Source organism: Oncorhynchus keta, chromosome 14 (assembly GCF_023373465.1).
Source record: "Oncorhynchus keta strain PuntledgeMale-10-30-2019 chromosome 14, Oket_V2, whole genome shotgun sequence".
NCBI classification, from domain to species: domain Eukaryota; kingdom Metazoa; phylum Chordata; class Actinopteri; order Salmoniformes; family Salmonidae; genus Oncorhynchus; species Oncorhynchus keta.
The window spans coordinates 47,021,385-47,048,917 of NC_068434.1; the positions used below are offsets into that span (position 1 = coordinate 47,021,385).

Consider the following 27,533-nt stretch of genomic DNA (forward strand, 5'->3'; position numbering starts at 1 on the left):
GCACCATCCTTACGGTGAAGCATGGTGGTGGCAGCATCATGCTGTGGGGATGTTTTTCAGCGGCAGGGACTGGGAGACTAGTCAGGATCGAGGGAAAGATGAACGGAGCAAAGTACAGAGACATCCTTGATGAAAACCTGCTCCAGAGCACTCAGGACCTCAGACTGGGGCAAAGGTTCACCTTCCAACATGACAACAACCCTCAGCACACAACCAAGACAACCCAGGAGTGGCTTCGGGACAAGTCTCAATGTCCTTGAGTGGCCCAGCCAGAGCCCGGATTCAAACTCGAGCTAACATCTCTAGAGAGACCTGAAAATAGTTGTGCAGCAACACACCCCATCCAACCTGGCAGAGCTGGAGAGGATCTGCAGAAAATAATGGGAGAAACTCCACAAATATAGGTGTGCCAAGCTTGTAGCGTCATACCCAAGAATACTCGAGGCTGTAATCACTGCCAAAGGTGCTTCAACAAAGTACTGAGTAAAAGGTCTGAATAAATGTGATATCAGTAAAAAAAATAAAAAAAACTGTTTCCACATTTGCAATGTATTTCAATTTTAGAATAAGGCTGTAACAAAACGTGGAAAAGGCGGTTTGAATACTTTCAAAATGCACTGTATGCATCAGCTATGAGTCAGAGATAATGGATTTAACTGCATGTCGAATCCAAAACGGGTTAACTTTCGTGTTAATGTACATTTGTAGCACATTCCATCAGTCTCCCTCTATCCTTCTCTCCCCATCCTTCCCCCTACCTCACCCCTCTCTCCTGAACCGTACCTTCTTTGCCGTTCTTCTGGAAGCCATTGCGGACATCTTGGCTGAGTACAGCTGAGTACTCTCCCCCCACCTCTCTGTAGATGTTGAACTCTTCCTCCAGAGTGTGGATAACTACAGCCAGGTCCTTCTCCCGCACCTGAGGAAACAACAACAAAAAAAAGCTTACTTTGTCATCAAAATAGACTAGTTGCCTACCTGGCTAAACACTACCACCCTCGTGTAATACGCTCCCTCCCTCTTTTGACACAACCAGTCTTTTGCCTTAACAGAGCCCATGAATTCTGAGAACTATGTCAGGAATTAACATATTTGCTGACGGGGCCGTCTGGCACTACGTCTGTTATTTCTGCCCACTTAACATTTTCACTGGTGAGATGTCAACAACTGCTATTAGAATATTCAGCTAAGTTCCGGTTCTCAGTACAGTGGCTGTTAATACCTCACATGTTAAAATGTCAAGTTGACAAATAATACAGCCTATCGCTTAGCAACTCTGTCACAGTTAGACACCAAGGCCATGTTTAGGAGGGTGTAACAAAACAGAATTTCTGTCTGGACATTAAGTCCCATTATGTTGTAGAAGAACAATAAATAAAATCGCATCAGCCAACCCAATCAGCCCCAGGTATAAACTGGTCTGAATTACAGCCGCAGTTTGCGGACTCACCAGGATGAAGTCCGTCTGATAGGTGGACAGCATGAAGACTGACACGTGCTGCTGGGCCAACGGGGCGATGACGGATTTGGCAATCTTGGTCACGCCCACCGCTTGTGAGCTGTTGGAAGCGTTGCCGTTGGAGATGACGTTGAGTGGCAGCCACACAGAACTCTCCACCTGAAGGTGCTCCGAGGGCTGTAGCTCTGGAGGGGGGAGTATGGGAGGGGTGAGGGTCACGTCAGGACAGGGAGCAGATGCACGCAAACAACACACACAAAATTGGACACATGCCAAATGCAAAGTTGTTATTTTACCAACCTAGCCTCAAGCCATGTCTACACAGCTGCTTTAAGTAATTTCCTCTGAACTCCACCCCACTGCCAGTGCCTTCCTTCATGGGGGTCTAAAATACCTATGCTATTTATAAACTATCACTCAGCTGAGTTACAACCAGGAAGTGGATCCTATGTCATGACATAGAAACAAGTTGAGACTAGGATGGCGCTTCCCCAAGAGACTGATCTAAAGTCAGTTTCGTAGTTGTACCTCTAAGTGGTTGAGATTAAGATTTGGGGAGGGTAAGGTGATTCTGGAGCAGTAGGCTACTTCGATCACTCGACTGCTTGATGGCTATTGTGTGCGTGTGTGTGTGTGTGTGGGGGGGGGTCTGGACAGGGGTCAAGAGTCAGGGTTCAACCAGACCCTCTTCTAACTCTCCGCTGTGTTTGCATCAGTCTATTCACACTGGATGGGCACGGGCCAGGGAAAACAACACTGTTCCCTACTGGGCCTAGAGGGTCTAAACTGACCCACAAGCAGGATATTGCTCATTCCTCACCTTCATTGCAAAACAGCGTTTTAATCAGATATTTGGTGAAAAGTGAATATATTTCCTATGGTTGCATACTTTAATGTTTCACAATTTTTATTTGTATGAAATTCACCGAGTAGGATGGTCCTGGTGCACAACCACGATGTACAGCTGAAGTCAGAAGTTTACATACACTTAGGATGGAATCATTAAAACTCATTTTTCAACCACTCCACAAATTTCTTGTTATTAAACTATAGTTTTGGCAAGTGAGTTAGGACATCGACTTTGTGCATGACACAAGTAATTTTTCCAACAATTGTTCACAGACAAGATGATTTAACTTATAATTCACTATCACAATTCCAGTGGGTCAGAAATGTACATACACTGAGTTGACTGTGCCTTTAAACAGCTTGGAAAATTCCAGAAAATGATGTCATGGTTTTAGAAGCTTCTGACAAGCTAATTGACATCCTTTGAGTCAATTGAAGATGTACCTGTGGATGCATTTCAAGGCCTACCTTCAAACTCAGTGCCTCTTTGCTTGACATCATTGGAAACTCAAAAGAATTCAGCCCAAGAAAAAAGTCTGGTTCATCCTTGTGAGCAATTTCCAAATGCCTGAAGGTACCACGTTCATCTGTACAAACAATAGAACGCAAGTGTAAACACCATGGGACCACACAGCCGTCATACCGCTCAGGAAGGAGACACGTTCTGTCTCCTAGAGATGAACATACTTTGGTGTGAAGTGCAAGTCAATCCCAGAACAGCAGCAAAGGACCTTGTGAAGATGCTGGAGGAAACCGGTACGAAAGTATCTATATCCACAATTAAATGTGTCCTATATCGACATAACCTGAAAGTCCGCTCAGCAAGGAAGAAGCCACTGCTCCAAAATCACCATAAAAAGCTATACTACGGTTTACAACTGCACATGGGGACAAAGATTGTACTTTTTGGAGAAATGTCCTCTGGTCTGATGAAACAAAAAAATAGAACTGTTTGAACATAATTACCATCGTTATGTTTGGAGGAAAAAGGGGGAGGCTTGCAAGCTGAAGAACGCCATCCCAACCATGAAGCACGGGGGTGGCAGCATCATGTTGTGGGGGTGCTTTGCTGCAGGAGGGGCTGGTGCACGTCACAAAATAGATGGCATCATGAGAAAGGAAAACGATGTGGATATATTGAAGCAACATCTCAAGACATCAGTCAAGAAGTTAAAGCTTGGTCGCAAATGGGTCTTCCAAATGGACAATGACCCCACGCATACTTCCAAAGTTGTGGCAAAATGGCTTAAGGACAACAATGTCAAGGTATTGTTGTGGCCATCACAAAGCCTTGACCTCAAACCTATAGAAAATGTGTGTGCGAGCAAGTAGGACTACAAACCTGACTCCGTTACACCAGCTCTGTCAGGAGGGAATGGGCCAAAATTCACCCAACTTATTGTGGGAAGCTTGTGGAAGGCTACCCAAAATGTTTGACCCAAGTTAAACAATTTAAAGGCAATGCTACCAAATACTAATTGAGTGTACGTATGTAAACTTCTGACCTACTGGGAATGTGATGAAAGAAATAAAAGCTGAAGTAAATCATTCTCTCTACTATTATTCTGACATTTCACATTCTTAAAATAAAGTGGAGATCCTAACTGACCTAAGACATGGAATTTTTACTCTGATTAAATGTCAGGAATTGTGAAAAACTGAGTTTAAATGTATGTAAACTTCCGACTTCAACTGTTTATGTAGTTAGACACAGGCTAATTGTACTGGATTGAACCATGTATGCATTCAGCTCTGAGTTTTCTAAAGGAAATTTGTTTGTTGCTATGTTACTTTATGCTCTATAGCATTATGTTTCAAATGTGTGAAGTGAACTTCTTGTTCTTCATCCCCTGAAGTAATTGAACACTTGTTGACTGGGAAACTAAATGGTTTATTCACAACATTAACAGGCAGTTACAGGACCCTTAAATCACTAATGAAACATCACTCTCTCATCCCCTCCTTCTCTTTCCCCCTATTGCTCTCACTCTGTCATTCCCCTTTCCATCTCTCTATTCCCCCTCAAAGGGCCACTGTTCTGATTAGAATAATTTGTCAGAAGAAGCCCCTTGTGGCTTCACTGCACCAGCTTTCTTTCACCTCTTAAAATAGAAAGAGAGAAGGCCCGGAGGCAGTATGCGCCAGTAATATCAACTACATCGGTGAGAAAAAGACACCGGGAATAATATGAATCAAAGATAAGAATGGGCCATAAAACACATGTGATGTGATGTTGAAGTTGTTACAGCATGTTAAGGGAGTGTGATTGAGAATAGGCCATGAATGGAGATTTGTTAAGTGGTGCCTCTGGTTAACTTGGTACGAAGTAGCGGAATCATTTACCTTTAAATCCCTCTTCATCGAGGACGACAGTGAAGTTCTCTGGGGTCTCTGTCAGACTGAAGAACTTGCATCTGAGAGAGACGGAGAAAGAGCGAAAGGGATAGACAAGAGGCAAACCGCTGGCCAATCACCAAGCCAAGCTCTAGTCTTCCCCCAGCTTGGTCTGCTCTGCTCACAATGTGTGTACCCAATCCAACAAGGTCCTGCTCTGCTTCAATCACCCACAGTTTTTTTTTAATGATCCTGGAGAGAGCAGAGCCAGACCTGTTCTAAGATGGGATGGCAGGACAGTCATTCTTTCGAGGGCCCCACTTGTTAGGCCGATTGCTGTGCAGCCTAGCAGTGGGAGCACTGGGGACATTAAGGTAAGCAGGGAACTTGGACTGGATTCACTTCAGGCCTGAACCCAAAATACTTAAGTCTCAGATTTTGGGACAGGGGGAGTTTCAGGGACACATAGTTGTCTTTGTGGCAGGCGGTCCCCTGCCCAGCAGGAGAGAGATCCATTCAGGAGAACTATGGGATGAGATTGGACCCTAGGCAGAATACAGGAATGTACTGAAAGAATAATGATATGGGTCTCATTAAACCCCACCCCTCTCCCCTGCAAATCGGTAGTTGCAAAACGAAAGAGAACAGACATAGCCTAGTGCCAGATCAGTTTGTGCTCTAGGTCTATATACTAGTCAACTTCTATGGTCATTGTCATCAGTGCAAAGCTGCAGAGTCAGACCATCTAATCTTCTGGATGATTAAACTGTGCAACATCCTTCCCTTTAGTTCCCTCAGCAACATCCCCCCCATCATCATCCCATCTCCCACCAGCTGCATTACACTAGAATACGGTCCTACTCAGCAAAATGTTATCCATTGTTTCCAAAGGAGAGTTGTGTGTCTGAAATGGCACCCTATTCCCTACATAGTGCACTACTTTGACCAGAGCCCTATGGTAGTGCATAAAAAGTAGAGCACTGCACATCATACAGTAAAGAATAGGGGAGCCATTTTGGACGCAACCAAAAAAAAGACAGCTCCACCCAGCCAACTGTAGAGCGAGCAAGGTTTCGAGCTAACTTAGCAGCCCATTGTCTCCTGCCACCTCCTAGCCAGTCCTTCCCGTTGACCTCCCACGCTGTCTTCCTGATAGGTTTTCCACTTGTTATTGTTAAGCCCGCAAGAAGGGAGAGAGGACAGTGCTAGCAACCCTCTGTCTGCTTTGTTTAGGCTAGCCTTCTCATGGAAAAAGCATTAAAAGCTCATTTTTTTTATACGAGTGGGAGAGTGCATTATAGTGAGCCTAATTGGTAACAATTTACTTTGACTTCCTATTCATAACATTAATTAACTATAAACAATTCATGAACTTGTTATAACAGGTCCCAAACGCATTATTAAAGGTTAATGAAATATATGCACAGCACATTCATGTCATTCTATGCAAGAGATCATATTTAGGCATCTTAATAGATGCATCATTACAATGACAGCGTAGTGTCATTATGGCTGTTCTCAAAATTGTGGTTCTGCCATACCAGCTCTTAGTGAATATGACAAAAAGGCCAAACCACGTTTAGAAAATTTAGCTAATATGTAGCCGGCCTGTACCAGCTCCATTTCCCCCACTGGTCAGTACAGACCCTTGACTTAGCTTCTTTTTCTTCTCACTGAGGTCAATGGTGCATGAAAATCCTGACGGGGGTTGAATCCTCAAGGTAAATTCTACGGATCAACTCGTGTAGTTGAGGATCATGTCATAACTCTTTCGCAACGCATTAACAGCCCTCCACATCACAATTAACTTGGCCATACTGGTCTATAAATGCACACATGAAAGATCTATGTATGAATTATATGCAGTCAATGTAATGTAATTTCTATTTTTCCATTCATAAAACATGAATTTATAAACATGCCTCACTTATCAAAAAGAGCACAGACATTTTCCAGATGTAGCTAGCACATTCGATGTGGACATCGCCAAAGAATATTACTATTGCCATATTTCAGTATTAATTTCGTATTTAAAAAAAAAAGATTAATAGCCTAGTGGTTAGAGTGTCGGGTCAGTAACCGAAAGGTTGCTGGATCGAATCTCCAAGCTGACAAGGTAAAAATCTGTAGTTCAGCCCCTGAACAAGGCAGTGGGTTACACTGTTCCCCGGTAGGCCGTCATTGTAAATAAGAATTTGTTCTTAACTGACTTTCCTAGTTAAATAAAGGTTAAAATTTTACAAAAATATTCAAAGCATTAAAATTTAATTCCCCATTTCAGACTCGTAGCAATAATTATTTAAGTGACAAAACATACTAAGACAGGGTGGTAAAGATGGCTAAAATTGACGTACTAATGTAGCTAGCTATCCCCCTGGCTATGTCAACACGAAAATGATCTTTTTGGTCTTAATGTAAAATGATGTTAGGTTTACAATCACATTTTAGGAAGAGAAATAGGTGGGGTTTATGACTTTGTGGAAACTAGTGATGACCCAGGAGGAGAGAGTGAGAGGTCACTTTAATGTCACTTCCTGGTGACCTCGCACTTATTTTGTAAAACATTTTTAATAAAAAACATTTTTTTATATTAACATTACAGGAGTTTCCCCTTGAAATCAGACATGTCCATGGTAAGGACAACCTGGTTGCTGATTGTCTTCCATGGATGGGCAGTCAATAAGTTTTGTGTTTAGCCAGTATGTAGCCCTGGCACACATTTTGTTTTGACTGAACATTTTGCCATATTTTAGATAAGGTTTGTTTTGGTTGGGCTCGTACCAAGGGGGTGAGAGTTATAGAAATGTACATTAGTTTTAGGCTGCTATATTAAAAATAAAATGGAAACAATGTTTATTAAAAGAAAAGATTAATTCCAGGGGTTTTATTTACTTGTACTATTTTCTATATTGTAGAATAATAGTGAAGACATCAAAACTATGAAATAACACATAGGGAATCATGTAGTAACCAAAGAAGTGTTAAACAAATCAAAATATATTTTATATTCTTCAAATAGACACCCATTGCCTTGATGACAGCTTTGCACACTCTTGGCATTCTCTCATACAGCTTCATGAGGTAGTCACCTGGAGTGCATTTCAATGAACAGGTGTGCTTTGTTAAAAGTTCATTTGTGGAATTTCATTCCTTCTTAATGCGTTTGAGCCAATCAGTTGTGTTGTGACAAGGTATGGGTGGTATACAGAAGGTTGCCCTATTTGGTAAAAGACCATGTCCATATTATGGCAAGAACAGCTAAAAATAAACAAAGAGAAACAACAGTCCATCATTACTTTAAGGCATGAAGGTCAGTCAATCCAGAACATTTCAAGAACTTGCAAAAACCATCAAGCGCTATGATGAAACTAACTCTCACGAGGGCCGATACAGGAAAGGAAGAAGTTAACTTTAACTGCACTTAAATGTTTCAGAGTTCAAGTAACAGACGAGAGGGGAACCGATTAAAATCGGCATGGAATGCTGCATCAGATGACCTGGCCTCCACAATTACCTGACCTCAACCCAATTGAGCTGGTTTGGGATGAGTTGGACCGCAGAGTGAAGAAAAAGCAGTCAAGTGCTCAGCATGTGGGTACTCCTTCAAGGCTGTTGGAAAAGCATTCCAGCTGATGCTGGTTGAGAGAATGCAAAGAGTGTGCAAAGCTGTCATCAAGGCAAAGGGTGGCTACTTTGAAGAATCTCAAATATATTAAGATTTTTATCAACACTTTTTTTGGTTACTACATGATTCCATGTGTTATTTAATAGTTGTCGTCTTCACAATGTAAAAATATTAAAAATAAAGAAAAACCCTGGAATGATTAGGTTTCCAAATTTGACTTGTATTGTGTGTGTATGTATGATTTGTTTTGTCGAAGTGTTGACAGCCAGTAAACACCATGTTTATATTGGACAAGGCAATGCATTTAAATAGTGTCGCATTTAAGTGGATCATGTTGTGAAATTGAAGTTGTTTTCTGTTGGTTTTGTCCAACAAAATATATATGTGTTGTCTTAAGGGGGAAGGTGTTACAGGATTTGGTTTTTCCATTTATATTTCAAGGTTGGACTTTAGCACTTTGGGCATACCGACTGGTGTCACCTCGTTAGTCAGTATGTGTTACACCTGTGTTGGCTTGTCATCTCGTTAGTGAGAAGGTGTTTCATCTGTGTTGGCACAGGTGATATTTAAGAGCTGCTGGCCCAGTGCTCCACTTAACTTGAGTTGGGGAGGGTTAACACCTTCAGTTAGCTCGCCCCATTTGACTTCTTAAATGTATTATTTTTTATTTAACCTCGTTTTTCTTTTGCTCCACTTTTTGGTTTGCTTCCAGTCTAAATTTGGTGTGGTTTTTATTTTTGTATGCCTCTTGGGCAAATGTATTGGGCCCTCCTGGTGGGTGTTTAAGGTCCCAGTTGTTGTTGCTAGTCATCTTTCAGTGGACACCCCATGAGTAGCTTTCAGAACCCCTCCCAGAACCCGACCCGTTTCATTTTGTTTGTTGTTAGGGACTTGTTCGTTCTCCCTTCCATTTGATTAACTATTTTTGGTTTCACTGACAGGGATGTTCCCAAGCAAGAAACTAAAAATTGCCACTCAAACAGCAAGCATCCCCCTTTTTCCTCCAAACATAACAACTGTCATTATGGCCAAACCGTTTTATTTTTGTTTCATCAGACCAGAGGACATTTCTCCAAAAAGTACGATCTCTGTCCCCATGTGCAGTTGCAAACCATAGTCTGGCTTTTTTATGGCAGTTTTGGAGCAGTGGCTTCTTCCTTACTGAGCAGCCTTTCAGGTTATGTCAATATAGGACTTGTTTTACTGTGGATATAGATACTTTTGTACCTGTTTCCTCCAGCATCTTCACAAGGTCCTTTGCTATTCTGGGATTGATTTGCACTTCGCACCAAAGTACGTTCATCTCTAGGAGACAGGACGCATCTCCTTCCTGAGCGGTATGACAGCTGCGTGGTCCCATGGTGTTTACACTTGCGTACTATTGTTTGTACAGATGAACGTGGTACTTTCAGACGTTTGGATATTACTCCCAAGGATGAACCAGACTTGTGGTCTACCATTTTTTTCTGAGGGCTTGGCTGATTTCTTTTGATTTTCCAATGATGTCAAGCAAAGAGGCACTGAGTTTGAAGGTAGGCCTTGAAATACATCCACAGGTACACCCACCATTGACTCAAATGATGTAAATTAGCCTATCAGAAGTTTCTAAAGTCATGACATCAATTTCTGGAATTTTCCAAGCTGTTTAAAGGCACAGTCAACTTAGTGTATGTAAACTTCTGACCCACTAGAATTGTAATTATTTCACTTAGAATTCACTGTATGTGAACAATTGTTGGAAAAATGACTTGTGTCATGCACAAAGTAGATGTCCTAAACGACTTTCCAAAACTATAGTTTGTTAACAAGAAATTAGTGGTGGTTGAAAAAAAAGAGTTTTAATGACTCCAACTTAAGTGTATGTAAACTTCTGACTTCAACTGTATGTCCTGTTTTTAAAAGGTTTGAAATGTGCAGAAAGAAGTACAGTGTAAATAGTGAAATGGCTACCTTACAAAATGTTTCATTAGTTTTATGACAAATTTGTAACTTTTATTTACAGAGTTGGAAAACGTGTTGACATTGTGCCAGGGGCTTAACTAGCCGCTAGCTAAATTAGCTAATGAATAAGGGGGAAATGCTAGCTTGCTTTACCACCCTGTGTGATTATGTTCTACTCACAAAAATAGTTCTGAGTCTGAATCTTTGAATATTAACCTTTGTTAAATCTTAAAGAAAAGTCATACAGATAAATGCCAATAGTAGGATTCTTTGACGATGTCCTCAGCAATTGATTTATGTGCTAGCTACATCTGGAAAATTGTAATAAAATGTTGTATTTCCTTGAACATTCATTCTGTGTTGTGTCCGTATTCCTTATGATAAGTGAGACATGTTTATAAATGCAATTGAAAATGCTTTATGAATGGTTAAATAGAAATAACAGTACATTGACTGCATATAATTTATAAATAGACCTTTAATGATGGTGTTCTAGATCATAGTGGCAAACTGCACAGTTAATTACCATAGCCATAAATGCTTTATGAATGGGGGAAAAAAATGACTACTTTGACTGCATAGAATTCATACATAGATCTTTCATGTGTGCGTTATACACCAGTATGACCAAGTCGATTGGAATGTGGAGGAGGGCTATTCATGAGTTATGAAAGAGTTAAGATATGACCCTCAACTACACAATTTGATCTGTGAAATATATATGGTTTGGCCTTTTGACATATTCACCAAGAGCTGGTACAGCAGAAGCACACTTTTGAGAACACCCATAATGACACTACGCTGTCATTGTAATGATGCATCTATTAAGATACCCAAATAGAATGATATGAATGCACTATAGATATACTATGATATATTTTATTAAGCTTTAATAATGCGGTTGGGACCCGTTATCACACATTCATGAAATGCCTGTGTATTATAAATGCATTATGGATATGTAGTCAAAGTAAGTCGTTACCCCCTAATTTAAGCAGGCACTTTAATGGTTTGGAGCCGGGTCTTCAACCCCCTATCTGCGTAACACCGTTGATGGGTTAGTTTCCTGTTTCTGTGGTAATCATTCAAATCTTTCTATGAAGCTTCTTCAAAACATCTGAGGTACTGACAGGGTTAGAGGCTAGGCTTAGATGAGAAAACTAAGCATTCCACTCTATTATGTCCCCAGTTCACTGCATGTAGCAACAAAGGCACAGTCATACCTTCATGATTGGTGATGAACAAGAAAAAACAAGTTATTTCTTTGGTGGTGTTGAGTGAGCAGACGTACAGTACATTTGTGAGAGGGAGAGAGAGTCTCGAAGAATTTCACTCAAAATGCTGTTTTTACCAATGAAGTAAGGGGAAATGAGAACTTGATTTTGCAACTGATTTTTCATTGGAAGAAGTGGGAGGGATGTGAGCCATGATGTCATTCTGTTATGAACAATCACTCACCATTGCTAGTGACAATGGTGTGTATGTGAGCGTGCACATTAACTGAGGCGCAGTGGACAGGGTCAAAAGAAAAAAGTTCCTTGGCGTGCACATCCCCGAGGACATAAAAATGGTTCCAACACACAGACACCGTGGTGAAGAAGGCGCAATAGTGCCTCTTCAAACGGAGGCGGCTGAAGAAATTTGTCATGGCCCGTAAGACCGTCACACACTTTTACAGATGCACTATTGAGAGCATTCTGTCGGGCCGCATCACCGCCTGGTACAGCAACTACACCGCTTTCAACCCTATGGCTCTCCAGAGTGTGGTGCGGTCAGCCCAAACGAAGACCATTAAGGACCTCAGCCTCCCAAGCCATGGTCTGTTCACCCAAGGGCTGTTGAGGTGACCATATTACCGCCAAACCGGCAGTCACTAGTCATGAAGGCAGTCAAATTCCACATGACCGTTTTGTCACGGTAATTAAGCTTCTCCAATCTCTGCTGATGCTGCTCATTAGTAGCCTACCAAACTTGCTAACTGCCTGGTACTCCATTGTCCCTCTAATCACTTTGACATCAATGCAAATGTCTTCAAAAATCTAATCAAACACTCCATGAGAGCCCATGAGCTCATGTTGCGCAACATTTCTATAGGCTATTCAATTGCGGGAGAAAACACTGATGGCCACTAATAAAAAGATGAGGATCAGCGTTCTATTATGCTAGGCCTACTATATTTCTCAACTTTCCTAATGTTAAGCACATTGCTTATATTTACAACAGGAGTATAACCGACCTGGCTGGCATGAAAATAAACCATGGGGAAAAGCATCCTCCATTCACTATTTAAGTGCATAGATGCGCCTGTATCGAAATGCTGCCCCGGTTCGATACAGGTGCATGATAAATGATCCATTCTAAATCAAAAACATCACACTTTTTAAAAATATATATGTAAAGACAAGATTAAATCAAGAATAGTCTTATGGGTGACTATTGTCACTTGTGAATTATACATTATCACTTGTGAATGATGCCCAGCATAAGAAACAATGTCTTTTTTTGCGACTTTTTCTAATCAGTCGCACACCTCATATAGTCTAGCCCATAGGCCTATATATTTTAACAAGGTTTGTATCGCAACTAAAATGGCCAAATAACTTCTAGAAATTAAGCACATTAATCCACTTTACAAGGGGCTGGCATACATAAGCAGTGTGTGAGTTCAGTTTGGGGAAGATCATTTTTCACCATAAAAATGCACCTTTATAATAAAAGTGATAAAGGTGTTTTCCCAGGACAAATTAGCTAGCAACAGCAAGCTAGCTAAATAGGACAAATTAGCTAGCAAGTGTAAGCTAACTAGCTGAATTGCCAAACATGTTTAATGCTTTTCAACCTGTCCCCAAATTAATGTTATTGGTTCAGAGTTTTGATATTTTAACCTGCGTGTCGTGATCGCGTTTGGCGTAGGGGGACAAAATACATTTATGCACGATAGCGCACACGCGCAGCCGGTTTGGGTTCCGTGTAAGTCTGAATTAGTCCTGCTAGGTGACCTAAATTGGGACATGCTTAAACCACCTGACCAAGTCCTAAAGCAATGAGACTCCCAAAATCTTTCTCAGATTATTACCAATCCCACAAGGTATGACTCCAAACACCCAGAAAAGGCTACTCTCCTCAATGTTCTCCTCACAAATAATCCTGATAGGTCATTACAGAAAACACCAGACTGGTACCTTAGTGATCACTGTTTTACAGTCTGTGTTCGTAATGGCTGCTCAGTGAAACGTCCTGTCCTGATTTGTCATAGACGCATGCTAAAAAACTTTAATGAGCAAGCCTTCCTTCATGACCTGGCCTCTAAATTGGTATAGAATCAGCTTGATCCCCTCTGTCAAAGAAACTTGGATCTTCTTTTTTGATATCTACAGTAATATTGTTAAGAAACGCCCCCATAAAAAAATGGAGAATTAAAAAACAGGTTCAGCCCTTGGTTTGACCATGATCTTGCCATGTGTTGCTACTATGTTGTTGTCATCATGCTATGTTGTCATCGTAGGTCTCTATGTAGTGTTGTCTCTCGTCGTGATGTGTGTTTTGTCCTGCATTTTTATTTAATGTATTTTTAGGGCCTTCCTCTGACACCGCCTGGTATAGAGGTCCTGGATGGCAGGAAGCTTGGCCCCAGTGATGTACTGGGTCGTACGCAATACCCTCTGTAGTGCCTTGCGGTCAGAGGCAGAGCAGTTGCTATACCAGGCAGTGATGCTCTCAATGGTGCAGCTGTAGAACCTTTTGAGGATCTGAGGACCCATGCCAAATCTTTTCAGTCTCCTGAGGGGGAATAGGTTTTGTTGTGCCCTCTTCACAACTGTCTTGGTGTGCTTGGACCATGTTAGTTTGTTGGTGATGTGGACACCAAGGAGCTTGAAGCGCTCAACCTGCTCCACTACAGCCATGTCAATGAGAATGGGGGCGTGCTCTGTCCTCCTTTTCCTGTAGTCCACAATTCTCCTTTGTCTTGATCACGTTGAGGGAGAGGTTGTCCTGGCACCACACAGCCAGGTCTCTGACCTCCTCCCTATAGGCTGTCTCATCATTGATCAGGCCTACCACAGTTGTGTCATCAGCAAACTTGATGGTGTTGGAGTCGTGCCTGGCCATGCAGTCATGAGTGAACAGGGAGTACAGGAGGGGACTGAGCATGCACCCCTGAGGGGCCCCCGTGTTGAGGATCAGCGTGGTGGATGTGTTGTTATCTACCCTTACCACCTGGGGGTGGCCCGTCAGGAAGTCCAGGATCCAGTTGCAGAGGGGGGTGTTTAGTTCCAGGGTCCTTAGCTTAGTGATGAGCTTTGAGGGCACTATGGTGTTGAATTAGCGTAGCCCACAGCCATTTGTAATAGACACATCAGGACAACTCAGAGTATGCTATTATTTTCTTCTGAAATATACTACATTTTCCTCATACCATGCTTATTTAGACCGGTCTAAAAGAAATCACGGATTTCTTGGGAAGGTGTAGGCTATATTACATTGATTTCTTAGATTTCTTTTATAAATGGCTTGTAGGCTGTGTGGATTCCAGGAGATACTAAATGTGTTTGTTAATTAAATGATAAATTACGTGAGACAGACAGTTACTTGACAATCACCGGCTGATGAAATTTTGTGACCGCCACAGCTCTAGTTCACCCTGCTACCAGCTAGCAGACAGACGGTACAGGTGCATTAATGCCGGGACCATGAGAAACAGCTTCAATCACCAGGCCACCAGACTGTTGAACAGGCATCACAAGCCGGCTACCTGCTCAGTCCTCTGCCCTGCACCTTGAGACTAATGCCCCAAGTATATAGAGATATTCAACACTGGTCACTTCTACAATCTATGTACTGTTTATATACGGTTGCTTCCTCACAGTGTGTATGTATACTGTATTCTCGACATACTGTAGGTATATTAGAATGAACTACTACTGTACATACCATTTTATTTTCCAAATGATATACTGTCCATACACACACCGCATATTTATATCCTGGATTCTGACACTGCTCACTAATATATTACTTTAGATTGTTAATTTGACATTTGATTTCTTGTTTTGATTTGTTTTATTATGTGTGTATTTGTGTTATTTGCTAGACATTCTACTGCACTGTTGGAGCTAGTAACATAAGCATTTCGCTGCACCTGCTATACACCGAGTGTTCAAAACATAAGGAACACCTGCTCTTTCCATGAAAAATGGACCAGGTGAATCCAGGTGAAAGCTATGATCCCTTAAATGTCACTTGTTAAATCCACTTCAGTCAGTGTAGGTGAAGGGGAGGAGACAGGTTAAAGAAGGATGTTTAAGCCTTGAGACATGGATTGTGTATTTGTGCCATTCAGAGGGTGAATGGGTAAAACAATATTTCAGTGCATTTGAACGGGGTATGGTATTTGGTGACAGGCGCACCGGTTTGAGTGTGTCAAGAACAGCAATGCTGCTGGGTTTTTCACAATCAATTTCCTGTGGATCAATAATGATCCAACACCTAAAGGACATTCAGCCAACTTGACAACTGTGGGAATCATTGGAGTCAACATGGGCCAGCATCCCTGTGGAACACTTGACACCTTCTAGAGTCCATGTCCCGACAAAGAGGCTGTTCTGAGGGAAAAAGGGGGTGCAACTCAATATTAGGTAGGTGTTCCTAATGTTTTATACACTCAGTGTATAGCAAGTGTCTTCTCTTAAACAATGGCTAAAGTTTACCCAGCTCTCCCCGTTGCTAGCCCAGGGCCCACGGGCAATCGCAGTATAAACCTTGGGCACCGACCATGACTGCCTACTGGAGCAGGCAAGTGGAAAGGTCTCCATTGTTTTTGGTTCAGAGGCGGCATTGTTGCGACCCATGCTCTCTCGTTAGCAAGCTGCAGAGAAAAACTTGCCTTGCCCTTCGGTCTTTGTACCACAGATTGGAGAGTAGTCCTATTCCGTTTATGGAAGATTCCATTTGCAAAATAAATCACAACTTTAATGTCTCACAGAATGGACAAACAAAATATAAATTAAAAATGTGTGTGTGTCTATAGTACCCCTTGGGGTTGTGTATACCCAATAAAGCAGACTTGTAAATACTGACATGTTGGAGAAATAAGCAAATAAGAAGTGTCATGGATGTAACATGAAATGGACAGGCTTTTTGGGGAGACTGAACATATAAGGTCTGTGAGTTTGTAAGTCTTAAGTCAAAACATGGATTGCCATTTTGAAGGAAAGGCTTGGCTGAACACAAACTATAATTTTGAAAATACTGACATTTCCATTATTACTTTAGGAGGAAAAACAACTAATGGATGTTACAGTCTGAAATGGGCATTAACATCTTAAAGATGTCTTGATCAAAATCTATTATAACACATTGGTTGTCATATGTAATGTTTTTTAAAAAATGGCAGCAGAAGGCATTGGAGAGTATAATTACAGGTAGACTGAATAGTATACAAGACCAGGCAACACACCCTAATAGATTATATGATATTTTCTCATATCTCAAAATATACCTTTATCAGTTTACCAATTTAGACACAAATACTTTTTTTTTTCTATTACAATTTCTGGAATATTGTAAAAATAGATAAATTATTTATTAAATATAAAAATGTGCCTACTGTATACTATACTGACAATCCACTTTTCTGGACACTGGATGAAGTCTGTATACTTTGGCGTTCATTTGATAAAGACACTCCAGGACTCGTGATGGGGGTGAAAAATCAAGTTACATATTTCAATATTATTTTTGGACGATATATCGATATAGGTTAGTGTTAAACTAGCGCGAGTCAGCTGTACCTGCACCAAAACGCTGGTATTTTTCATCCTAAAGCTTGTTCTCCATATTCTTTTTAAATAGTGAGCCAATATGTTCAGGGCTTCTATGTCTCTGACTAGCTAGGTTTCCATCCAATTGGTGACAGATTTTCATGTGAATATTCTAATACGCATAAAGAAAATATTCGCATTTTCCCTGCAGTAGTGTGTTTACACCAAACTGACTTGAAGAGAAAATGTAGTGCATTACAAAATGTAATTTTTCACTTAAGTTTTCATATGCCAAATAAAAATCTATATTTATTGGAAAGGTAGATTAAGTTTATAGCGTGCACTTTCAACACCCTGTGAAGTTAAATTATGATTACTTCATCTCAACCTAATAAACTATAGTTTTCCGAGTCGTAGTGGGAGGACCACACACACCATTATCATCGCGTGACTCCAAGTTTGCTTCAATATGAGGGTTATTATATCAGCATTTGCACAAAAAGGCGCTTCTTGGAGCAACGACGGTCCTTTTTCGCGAATGCGCACCGCATTGATTATATGCAACGCAGGACATGCTAGATAAACTAGTAATATCAACCATGTGTAGTTAACTAGTGATTATGATTGATTGATTGATTTCATAAGATAAGTTTAATGCTAGCTAGCAACTTACCTTGGCTTCTTACTGCATTCGCATAACAGGCAGACTCCTCGTGGAGTGCAATGAGAGGCAGGTGGTTAGAGCGTTGGACTAGTTAACTGTAAGGTTGCAAGATTGAATCCCCAAGCTGACAAGGTACAAATCTGTCGTTCTGCCCCTGAACAAGGCAGTTAACGCACCGTTCCTAGGCAGTCATTGAAATTAAGAATGTGTTCTTAACTGACTTGCCTAGTTAAATAAAGGTGTAAAAAAATGTAAATGTTAGATAAATAAAAATCTGCCAAATCGGTGTCCAAAAATACAGATTTCCAATTGTTATGAAAACTTGAAATTGGCCCTAATTAAAATCTGCCATTCCGATTAAAATCGGTCAACCTCTAATGTGAACTTCCGACTTCAACTGTATATACAGTGAACTCCAAACATATTGGGACAGTGAATGATACAATGACTATAAGAGGTCAAAGTGCAGACTGTCAGGTTTCATTTGAGGGTATTTTCATCCTTATTGGGTTATCGTTTTAGAAATTACAGCACTTTTTGTACAAGGTCCCTCCATATTAGGGGAACAAAAGTATTGGGACAAATTCACTGGTGTATTAAAGTAGTCAAATGTTTGGTATTTGGTCCCATATTCCTAGCACACAATGACTACATCAAACTTGTGACTCTACATTGCGTGCTAGGAATATGGTAACAAATACCAAACTTTTCACTACTTTAATACACAAGTGAATTTGTCCCAATACTTTTGGTCCCCTAAAATGGATGGACTATGTACAAAAAGTGCTGTAATTTTAAACAGTTCACCCGATATGGATGAAAATACCATCAAATTAAAGCTGTATCATTTCAAACCTAAAGTGCTGAGTACAGAGCCAAAACAACCTTAATTGTGCCACTGTTCCAATACCTTTGGAACTCACTGTAGTAGATGCAAGATGTTTAATCATTTTTTTTCCTGGCTGATGCATATGCAAGCCAGGCCAAGTCATTAACAATTACAGAATAAAAGGCAGGGCTCAGCAAAGAATTGCCACTGCAGCCGCCATTCATTCAGGGCACAAGCTGAACTACTATATTCAGTCCTTAAAGCGGAATACTTCCATAGAGCTGCCTTTGTCTTTAGGATATAGTCAAGTCAGGACAGGAGCCTTTGGTGAAGTGATTAGGTCCCATTGAAAGTAAAGTGCTTCCATCATCATATTATGTGATAACAGACACATGAACAGGGAAAGTGAAGTGTGGGTGGCTATATAGGGTGAGTCTTGTGGATGATCTAATCACATTACCCAAAGGCTATCTGTATCCAACAGCTGAGTCGGTATTATTTTGTTTGTTGGCATTTATTTTAACCAATTAGGCAGCCTACACCTAAGACACTAATATTTTAAATGCTAATACAGTGAAATATGAATGTCTAAAAACACACAATAGACTGACTGGAAATGTGATTTCCCACAGTCAAAGTCCTGCAATATGCGCTAAGACGTTAAGATTTGTGCAAACTCTACACAGTTCTGTCCTGTGAGAGAACATCAATAAGTTAGGCAGAACCATGTGTAAGTATGCCCCCAATGCAATTCTAAAGTCTAATACAGCCACAGCGCAATTTCAGATTTGTTTAATATATAATTGTATTTTGTTGAAGTTGTATAACATTCTGACCTAGTTTAGCATCTAGTCCAAATATGGCATGATTGCACAATTTGCTCCTCCCATCCTATAAGTAGAAACTCAAACAGGAAGTACCTGTGCTAAGGTCAAGTCAACGCTGATCTGACCAATCGGAATCCATGATTCAAGAATCTTTTGATCACGCGGACTGGGATATATTGTGGGTAGCCTCCGAGAATCACGTCGACGAATACACGGATCCGGTGACTGAGTTCATCAGGAAGTGGAAGTGTTTAGGCTGTTGTACAAACTGACTATTAAAACCTACACAAACCAGCAACTGTGGTTAGATGGCAGCATTCGCGCAAAACTGAAAGCGCAAACCACCACATTTAACCATGGCAAGGTGACTGGGAATCTGGCCAAATACAAACAGTAGTTATTCCCTCCGTAAGGCAATCAAACAGGCAAAACGTCAGTACAGAGACAAAGTGGAGTTGCAATTCAAAGCAATAGATACAATAGCCATCGCACTGCCCTAGCCCATCTGGACAAGAGGAATACCTATGTAAGAATGCTGTTTATTGACTATAGCTCAGCATTCAACCCCATAGTACCCTCCAAGCTCATCATTAAGCTTGAGGTCCTGGGTCAGAACCTCGCCCTGTGCAACTGGGTCCTGGACTTCCTGACGGGCCACCCCCAGTGGTGAAGGTAGGAAACAACCCCTCCACTTCACTGATCCTCTACACACGGGTCCCACAAGGGTGCGTGCTCAGCCTCCTCCTGTACTCCCTGTTCACCCATGACTGCATTGCCACGCACATCTCCAACTCGATCATCAAGTTTGCAGACAACACAACAGTAGTAGGCCTGATTACCAACATTGACGAGACAGCCTACAGGAAGGAGGTGAGGGCCCTGGGAGAGTTGTGCCAGGAAAATAACCTCTCACTCAACGTCAACAAAATGAAGGAACTGATCGTGGACTTCAGGAAACAGCAGAGGGAGCACGCTCCTATCCATATTGACGGGACCACAGTGGAGAAGGTGAAAAGCTTCAAGTTCCTTGGCGTACACATCACTGACAATCTGAAATGTTCCACCCCACACAGTGTGGTGAAGAAGGCACAACAGTGCCTCTTCAACCTAAGGAGGCTGAAGAAATTTGGCTTGGCCACTGAAACCCTGACAAACTTCACAGATGTACAATTGAGAGCATGCTAGTGCGGCAACTGCACGCCCCGCAACCGCAGGGCTCTTCAAAAGGTGGTGCGGTCTGCCCAACGCATCACCGGGGGCAAAAATACCTGCCTTCCAGGACACCTACAGCACCCGATGTCACAGGAAGGCCAAAAAGATCATCAAGGACGTCAACCACCCGAGCCACTGCCTGTTCACCCTGTTATCATCCAGAAGGCGAGGTCGGTGCAGGGATCGAGACTGAAAAACAGCTTCTATCTTAAGGCCATCAGACTGTTAAATAGCCATCAGTTAGCTTCCACCCGGTTATGAAACCCTGCACCTTAGAGGCTGCTGCCCTATATACATAGACTTGGAATCACTGGCCACTTTAATAATGGAACACTAGTCACCTTAATAATGTTTAAATAATGTTTACATACTGCATTACTCATCTCATGTGTATATACTGTATTCTATTCTACTGTACTTTAGTCAATGCCACTCCGACATTGCTTGATCTAATATTTATACATTTCTTAATTCCATTCTTTCACTTTTAGATGTGTGTATTGTTGTGAATCGTTCTTAGATACTACAGCACTGTTAGATACTACTAGGGCTGCACATTTTGGGGAGTACTCAGAGGCGGAAACTTTACGTGGGAATTGACGGAAATATGAAAATTAATACCATTTAAAATGTAGATGTTTTTTGCATTGGATATATATACCATATCACATGGAGACAGAAACAAACTTTATACCTTATCATAAGTAGACATAATTGCAAATTATTAAATCCTTCTAATAGAAATAAAAAACAATTCAGTGTTGAAATTAACTTTAATTAGATGAGTTAACACTTTACATGGGATGATTTCACTGAACAAAAGAGAATATTGAATGATCCCCAATGATCCATCCATCTCCCAAAAACATTTAACATACATCTGTAAAATGATAGTCTAGAAACTAAAGATTTGGTTGTCTTCCTCTCAGGCTTCAATGTCTTCTCCCTGGACCTCCTGAATGTCCACCTCTTGAATATCAGACTGAGGCCTCAACTTCACTGTCACTTTCCAACCTTGTTGAGGATAACTCGTTGTCAGGCTCAAAAAAGCCTTACATTTGTCCGGGTGGCCTCCAATTTCTCAACCTTTGTATTGATCAGCCTGTTGCACGCTTTAGTGTACGTGTTCCCAAACAAGGACCAGTTGCGCTCTGAGGCGGTTGATGTTGGTTGGAGAATGATGGAGGCAACAGGGGAAAGAGCCACAAAGTCCCTTCGACCAGGTGGCTGATGAGATATGTTGGAACGACTGCCATATTGCATCTCCATCCCAAAGCCCTTGCTTGGAAGTGTACTTCGCCAGACTGCCAAGAACCTTGCCCTCATCCAGGCCAAGGTGGCGAGACACGGTAGTGATGACACCATAGGCCTTGTTGATCTCTACACCAGACAGGATGCTCTTGCCAGCATAATTGGGGTCTAACATGTATGCTGCGGCGTGTATGGGCTTCAGGTAGAAGTCTTCACGCTTTTGCATGTATTTCAGAACTGCAGTTTCCTCCGCTTGGAGCAACAGTGAAGTGGGCAGGTCAGTACGGATTTCCTCTCTTACATCTGCAAGCAGAGTCTGAACATCAGACAGGATGGCATTGTCTACCTCAATCTGTGCAATGGCTGCTGCTATAGGTTTCAGGAGTTTCAGGCTGCTTACTACCATCTCCCAAAATACATCATACAGGAGAATCCTCTTGATGGTGCTGTCCATTACGGCAGACTGATGTGGCCATTTCTTGGAGACTCCTTCCCCTCCAGGAGACTCTCAAACTTGATGACAACACCACCACAATGAGTGTTGCTGGACAGCTTCAATGGGGCGCTCTTATTCTTCTCACTTTGCTTGGTGAGGTAGATTGCTGCTATAACTTGATGACCCTTCACATACCTAACCATTTCCTTGGCTCTCTTGTAGAGCGTATCCATGTTTTCAGTGCCATGATGTCCTTGAGGAGCAGAGTCAATGCATGAGCAGCACAGCCAATGGGTGTGATGTGAGGGTAGGACTCCTCCACTTTAGACCAAGCAGCCCTCATGTTCGCAGCATTGTCTGTCACCAGCGCAAATACCTTCTGTGGTCCAAGGGTATTGATGACAGCCTTCAGCTCATCTGCAACATAGAGAACGGTGTGTCTGTTGTCCCTTGTGTGTGTGTGCTCTTGTAGAATACTGGTTGAGGGGTGGAGATGAAGTTAATCATTCCCTGCCCACAAACACTCGGCCACCCATCAGAGATGATTGCAATACAGTCTGCTTTCTCTATGATTTGCTTGACCTTCACTTGAACTCTGTTGAACTCCGCATCCAGCAAATGAGTAGATAAAGCATATCTGGTTGGAGGGGTGTGTGCTGGGCGAAGAACATTCAGAAATGTCTTCAATACACATTGCCTGTGAGCATCAGAGGTGAACTAGTTGCATACACAGGTCGAGCAAAACATTAATCAGAATTTCTCTGACTACGTTCCTCCATTGAGTCAAAAAAATCTCTGGTTCCTGGAAGACCATGAGCTGTTGCTATCGATAAGGTATCCAATTCATCATTTTCACCTCAAATAGAAAGAGGGACTTTTGTCAGAGGATGCTTGTTGTGAACGCTGAGGGAACTTTATATGCACTTCGCCAGATGATTCTGCATCTTTGTTGCATTCTTCGCATATGATTTGGCACAGTATTTGCAAATGTGCAAACTTTTCCTTCTACATTAGCTGCAGTGAAATGTCTCCACACATCAGATAGTGCCCGTGGCATTTTCCTGTAAAGATTAGGGAAAAAAATGTAAATTTAAAAAAATACAAATCCATGTACAGATAAATAGTTAAGCAGTTATGTTAAACAACTCCTTTGTAAGATAAATATTTTAAATTAAACATGTATGGAAACAGGTGAATTAACACTCAGTTAGCAGGCTCATGTAAGCTAAAACACAGATCGTAGCAAAAACAAATTAGCAGAAATTGTTAACATGTCAGAAATTATTTAAACACACTTTGCTGTAGGCTACTATTTGGTACTTCCGGCGCCGACAGAGATGGCCGCCTCGCTTCGTGTTCCTAGGAAACTATGCAGTTTTTTGTTTTTTTACATGTTATTTCTTACATTAGTACCCCAGGTCATCTTAGGTTTCACTACATACAGTCGAGAAGAACTACTGAATATAAGATCAGCGTCAACTCACCATCAGTACGACCAAGAATATGTTTTCCGCGACGCGGATCCTGTGTTCTGCCTTACAAACAGGTCAACGGAATTGATTCCATGCAGCGACCCCAAAAAAAAAAAACTTCGTAAAAGAGGGAAACGTAGCGGTCTTCTGATCAGACTCCGGACACATCGCGCACCACTCCCTAGCATTCTTCTTGCCAATGTCCAGTCTCTTGACAACAAGGTTGATGAAATCCGAGCAAGGGTAGCATTCCAGAGGGATATCAGAGACTGTAACGTCCTCTGCTTCACGGAAACATGGCTCACTGGGAAGACGCTATCCGCGGCGGTGCAGCCAACGGGTTTCTCCACGCATCGCGCCGACAGAAACAAACATCTTTCTGGTAAGAAGAGTGGCGGGGGCGTATGCCTCATGACTAACGAGACATGGTGTGATGAAAGAAACATACAGGAACTCAAATCCTTCTGTTCACCTGATTTAGAATTCCTCACAATCAAATGTAGACCGCATTATCTACCAAGAGAATTCTCTTCGATTATAATCACAGCCGTATATATCCCCCCCCAAGCAGACACATCGATGGCTCTGAACGAACTTTATTTAACTCTTTGCAAACTGGAAACCATTTATCCGAAAGGCTGCATTCATTGTAGCTGGGGATTTTAACAAAGCTAATCTGAAAACAAGACTCCCTAAATTTTATCAGCATATCGATTGCGCAACCAGGGGTGGTAAGGCCCTGCCCCGCCCCCCTTTCGGAAAAGCTGACCACGACTCCATTTTGTTGATCCCTGCCTACAGACAGAAACTTAAACAAGAGGCTCCCACGCTGAGGTCTGTCCAACGCTGGTCCGACCAAGCTGACTCCACACTCCAAGACTGCTTCCATCACGTGGACTGGGACATGTTTCGTATTGCGTCAGATAAAAATATTGACGAATACGCTGATTCGGTGTGCGAGTTCATTAGAACGTGCGTTGAAGATGTCGTTCCCATAGCAACGATAAAAACATTCCCTAACCAGAAACCGTGGATTGATGGCAGCATTCGCGTGAAACTGAAAGCGCGAACCACTGCTTTTAATCAGGGCAAGGTGTCTGGTAACATGACCGAATACAAACAGTGCAGCTATTCCCTCCGCAAGGCTATTAAACAAGCTAAGCGTCAGTACAGAGACAAAGTAGAATCTCAATTCAACGGCTCAGACACAAGAGGCATGTGGCAGGGTCTACAGTCAATCACGGACTAGAAGAAGAAACCCAGCCCAGTCACGGACCAGGATGTCTTGCTCCCAGGCACTGACACTGACCCAACTCCAGCCACTTTAATAATGGGAATTGATGGGAAATGATGTAAATATATCACTAGCCACTTTAAACAATGCTACCTTATATAATGTTACTTACCCTACATTATTCATCTCATATGCATACGTATATACTGTACTCTATATCATCGACTGCATCCTTATGTAATACATGTATCACTAGCCACTTTAACTATGCCATTTTGTTTACTTTGTCTACATACTCTTCTCATATGTATATACTGTACTCGATACCATCTACTGTATGCTGCCCTGTACCATCACTCATTCATATATCCTTATGTACATATTCTTTATCCCCTTACACTGTGTATAAGACAGTAGTTTTGGAATTGTTAGTTAGATTACTTGTTGGTTATCACTGCATTGTCGGAACTAGAAGCACAAGCATTTCGCTACACTCGCATTAACATCTGCTAACGATGTGTATGTGACAAATAAAATTTGATTTGATTTAGTTAACAAAAAAATAATGTGTCATAAAATATTCACCCCACCCAGTATTGTAAAAAATAATAATATTTTAAAAACTTACCAGAAAGCTAGTAGTCCTTGGCTCAGACAGTGTGGTAGTGTGGGCTCAATAGCATCTCATTAGTGTGCAAGATCTTGAGAATCAGCTCTACATGTGATGGAAGAATGCACTGTGCATGCAGAAAGTTGCAATTTCATTGAATTGGGGATAGTTTAACCAAAATATGCCACAAGACCAAGAATTGCCTTGTGTATCCCACAAAAAGCTTTTATAAGCTAACTTTTTAGATGAATTTAAGCAAAATTACAAATTCCCAAGCTTAATTTCCCATGGAAAATTTCCAGAAATTTACTGGAAAGTTTCCAACCCTTTGCAACCCTAGATACTACTGCACTGTTAGCACGAGGAACACAAGCTTTTCGCTACACCCACAATAACATTGGCTAAATATGTGTGTGACCAATAAAATTGTATTTGCATACGTTTGAGTCACTTTCAAATGGGGACTTTTATTTTGAAGGCGAACGACAATTGCACTCTTGTGGCTAATCCGTATTGTGGCTATCTTCACATAGGTCCAAGCTAGAATGTCTGCAATTACCTCTCGAAAACTCTAGGCGGCATTTTGCTTTCTCCCTACAGTTCTCAACTATTACCTTAGCCCAGGACTTGCCTGATGTTAACTACAATCCTGCCGTTGTGTCTTAACATTTTGAAACGTTAATTATCGCATGTGAAAATGCTTTCGAAACATATGGCCCTTATCTTTCATCTGCAATAAAGAATCCTTCAAATAAAAAAAGATGAACTGTTACAGTGAAGTGTAACACAGATCTATCCCGCTCTATGGGTGCCTCCATCCGATTAAACTATAGTACGCTTCCAGTTAAGTTCAAACACAGGTGTTAGGACCCTCTTGTCTTCTATAAACAAGCGCTGTAACATGGAAGGAGATATGGCCAGGTGGGATCACTAACCCTATCACGGTGTGTATAAATTATACCTTTAAAATATATATATCGCTGATATGAAAGATAAGGTCCTTATGTTTGCAAAACCGTACATGTATGTGAATGTTCAGACTGAGCGTCAAGGATCACGAAATGTATCCTACAGAAGACGCCTTCTTCCAATGACCCTTATGTTTAATGTAGTCAATGGCACAGAGTCATGATCATGGGCTCGTCTGCCATCAACAGTGACCTGGCAATGTTTTTTTTAGTTATTGTACTTTTTTGCACGTTTTGGGATCGGACGGCTTCAAATGAACAGATCTCTTCACACAAATAATCTTACCTTGTTCTTTTCCGCAGAAATATGAGTTTGATCAGTGGGTGAGTGAAATTCACCAACCCATTTTTGCAAATGCTGGTCACTCGCAGTCTGTGATCCAAAATGTGCAAATCCATGGTTCTGAATAGCGCAATCCTGCCTGAATCTGTCTAGAAAATCATTCAGTTCCAGGCACGATCCAATAAAAAATTGATGAATTAATGTTGACTGTGTTATTTCATTCCCTTGGATTACAAACGCCCGCAGTTTAGTTGGGACTGTGTCTTGCATCAGTCAGTCACCGATACAGAGAAAAACATGCTACGCAATCCGACTCCACTCAACTACTCTATATTCAAATAAAAGACACGGCCTCATATAATAACACGCCCCCTGGTCTTAAAGCTACAGAGGAAGCTAATATATTATAAAATGAATAAACGTGAAAGTTATAAAATAGGCCTATCTGATATTCATAGTAGCCTATTTATCACATCCATAACCCCAAAACATTTGCAATTCTAGAACAGTGAACAGTGCTTGCAACTTCGGGTCTGCATGCCCCAGTATCTATGTGTTTGAGATGAGTAAGATGGAAGCTCCGATTCAAACTTCCATTAGACAGCTCTCCATTCGACAGCTCTGCAAGCATTACAATGTCAAAATATGTTCTTCACTCAACAAATATTGAGTTTCACTGAACTTTCATTTACTCCCGTTACCTCTGATGTATTTCCAAAAAACGTCTAAATAAAAATGCACACACAACCATAAAAATGCCTTTTTGGCATACTCTATA

At 41.4% G+C, this 27,533-nt stretch overlaps 1 protein-coding gene across 1 annotated transcript in view; it reads right to left on the reverse strand.

Annotated features, from left to right (window-relative positions):
• Nucleotides 1-27,073, reverse strand: part of castor1 (cytosolic arginine sensor for mTORC1 subunit 1) — a 31,063-nt gene extending 3,990 nt beyond the window's left edge. Inside the window, exons 1-4 of the mRNA XM_035786270.1 lie at nt 26,759-27,073; nt 4,652-4,722; nt 1,451-1,644; nt 784-919 (exon numbers count right to left, since the gene is read on the reverse strand). Coding sequence (XP_035642163.1) covers nt 784-919; nt 1,451-1,644; nt 4,652-4,722; nt 26,759-26,871 — 514 coding nt within the window. The 5' untranslated portion in view covers nt 26,872-27,073. The remainder of the gene's footprint in view (nt 1-783; nt 920-1,450; nt 1,645-4,651; nt 4,723-26,758) is intronic.
• Nucleotides 27,074-27,533: the final 460 nt, after the last annotated feature.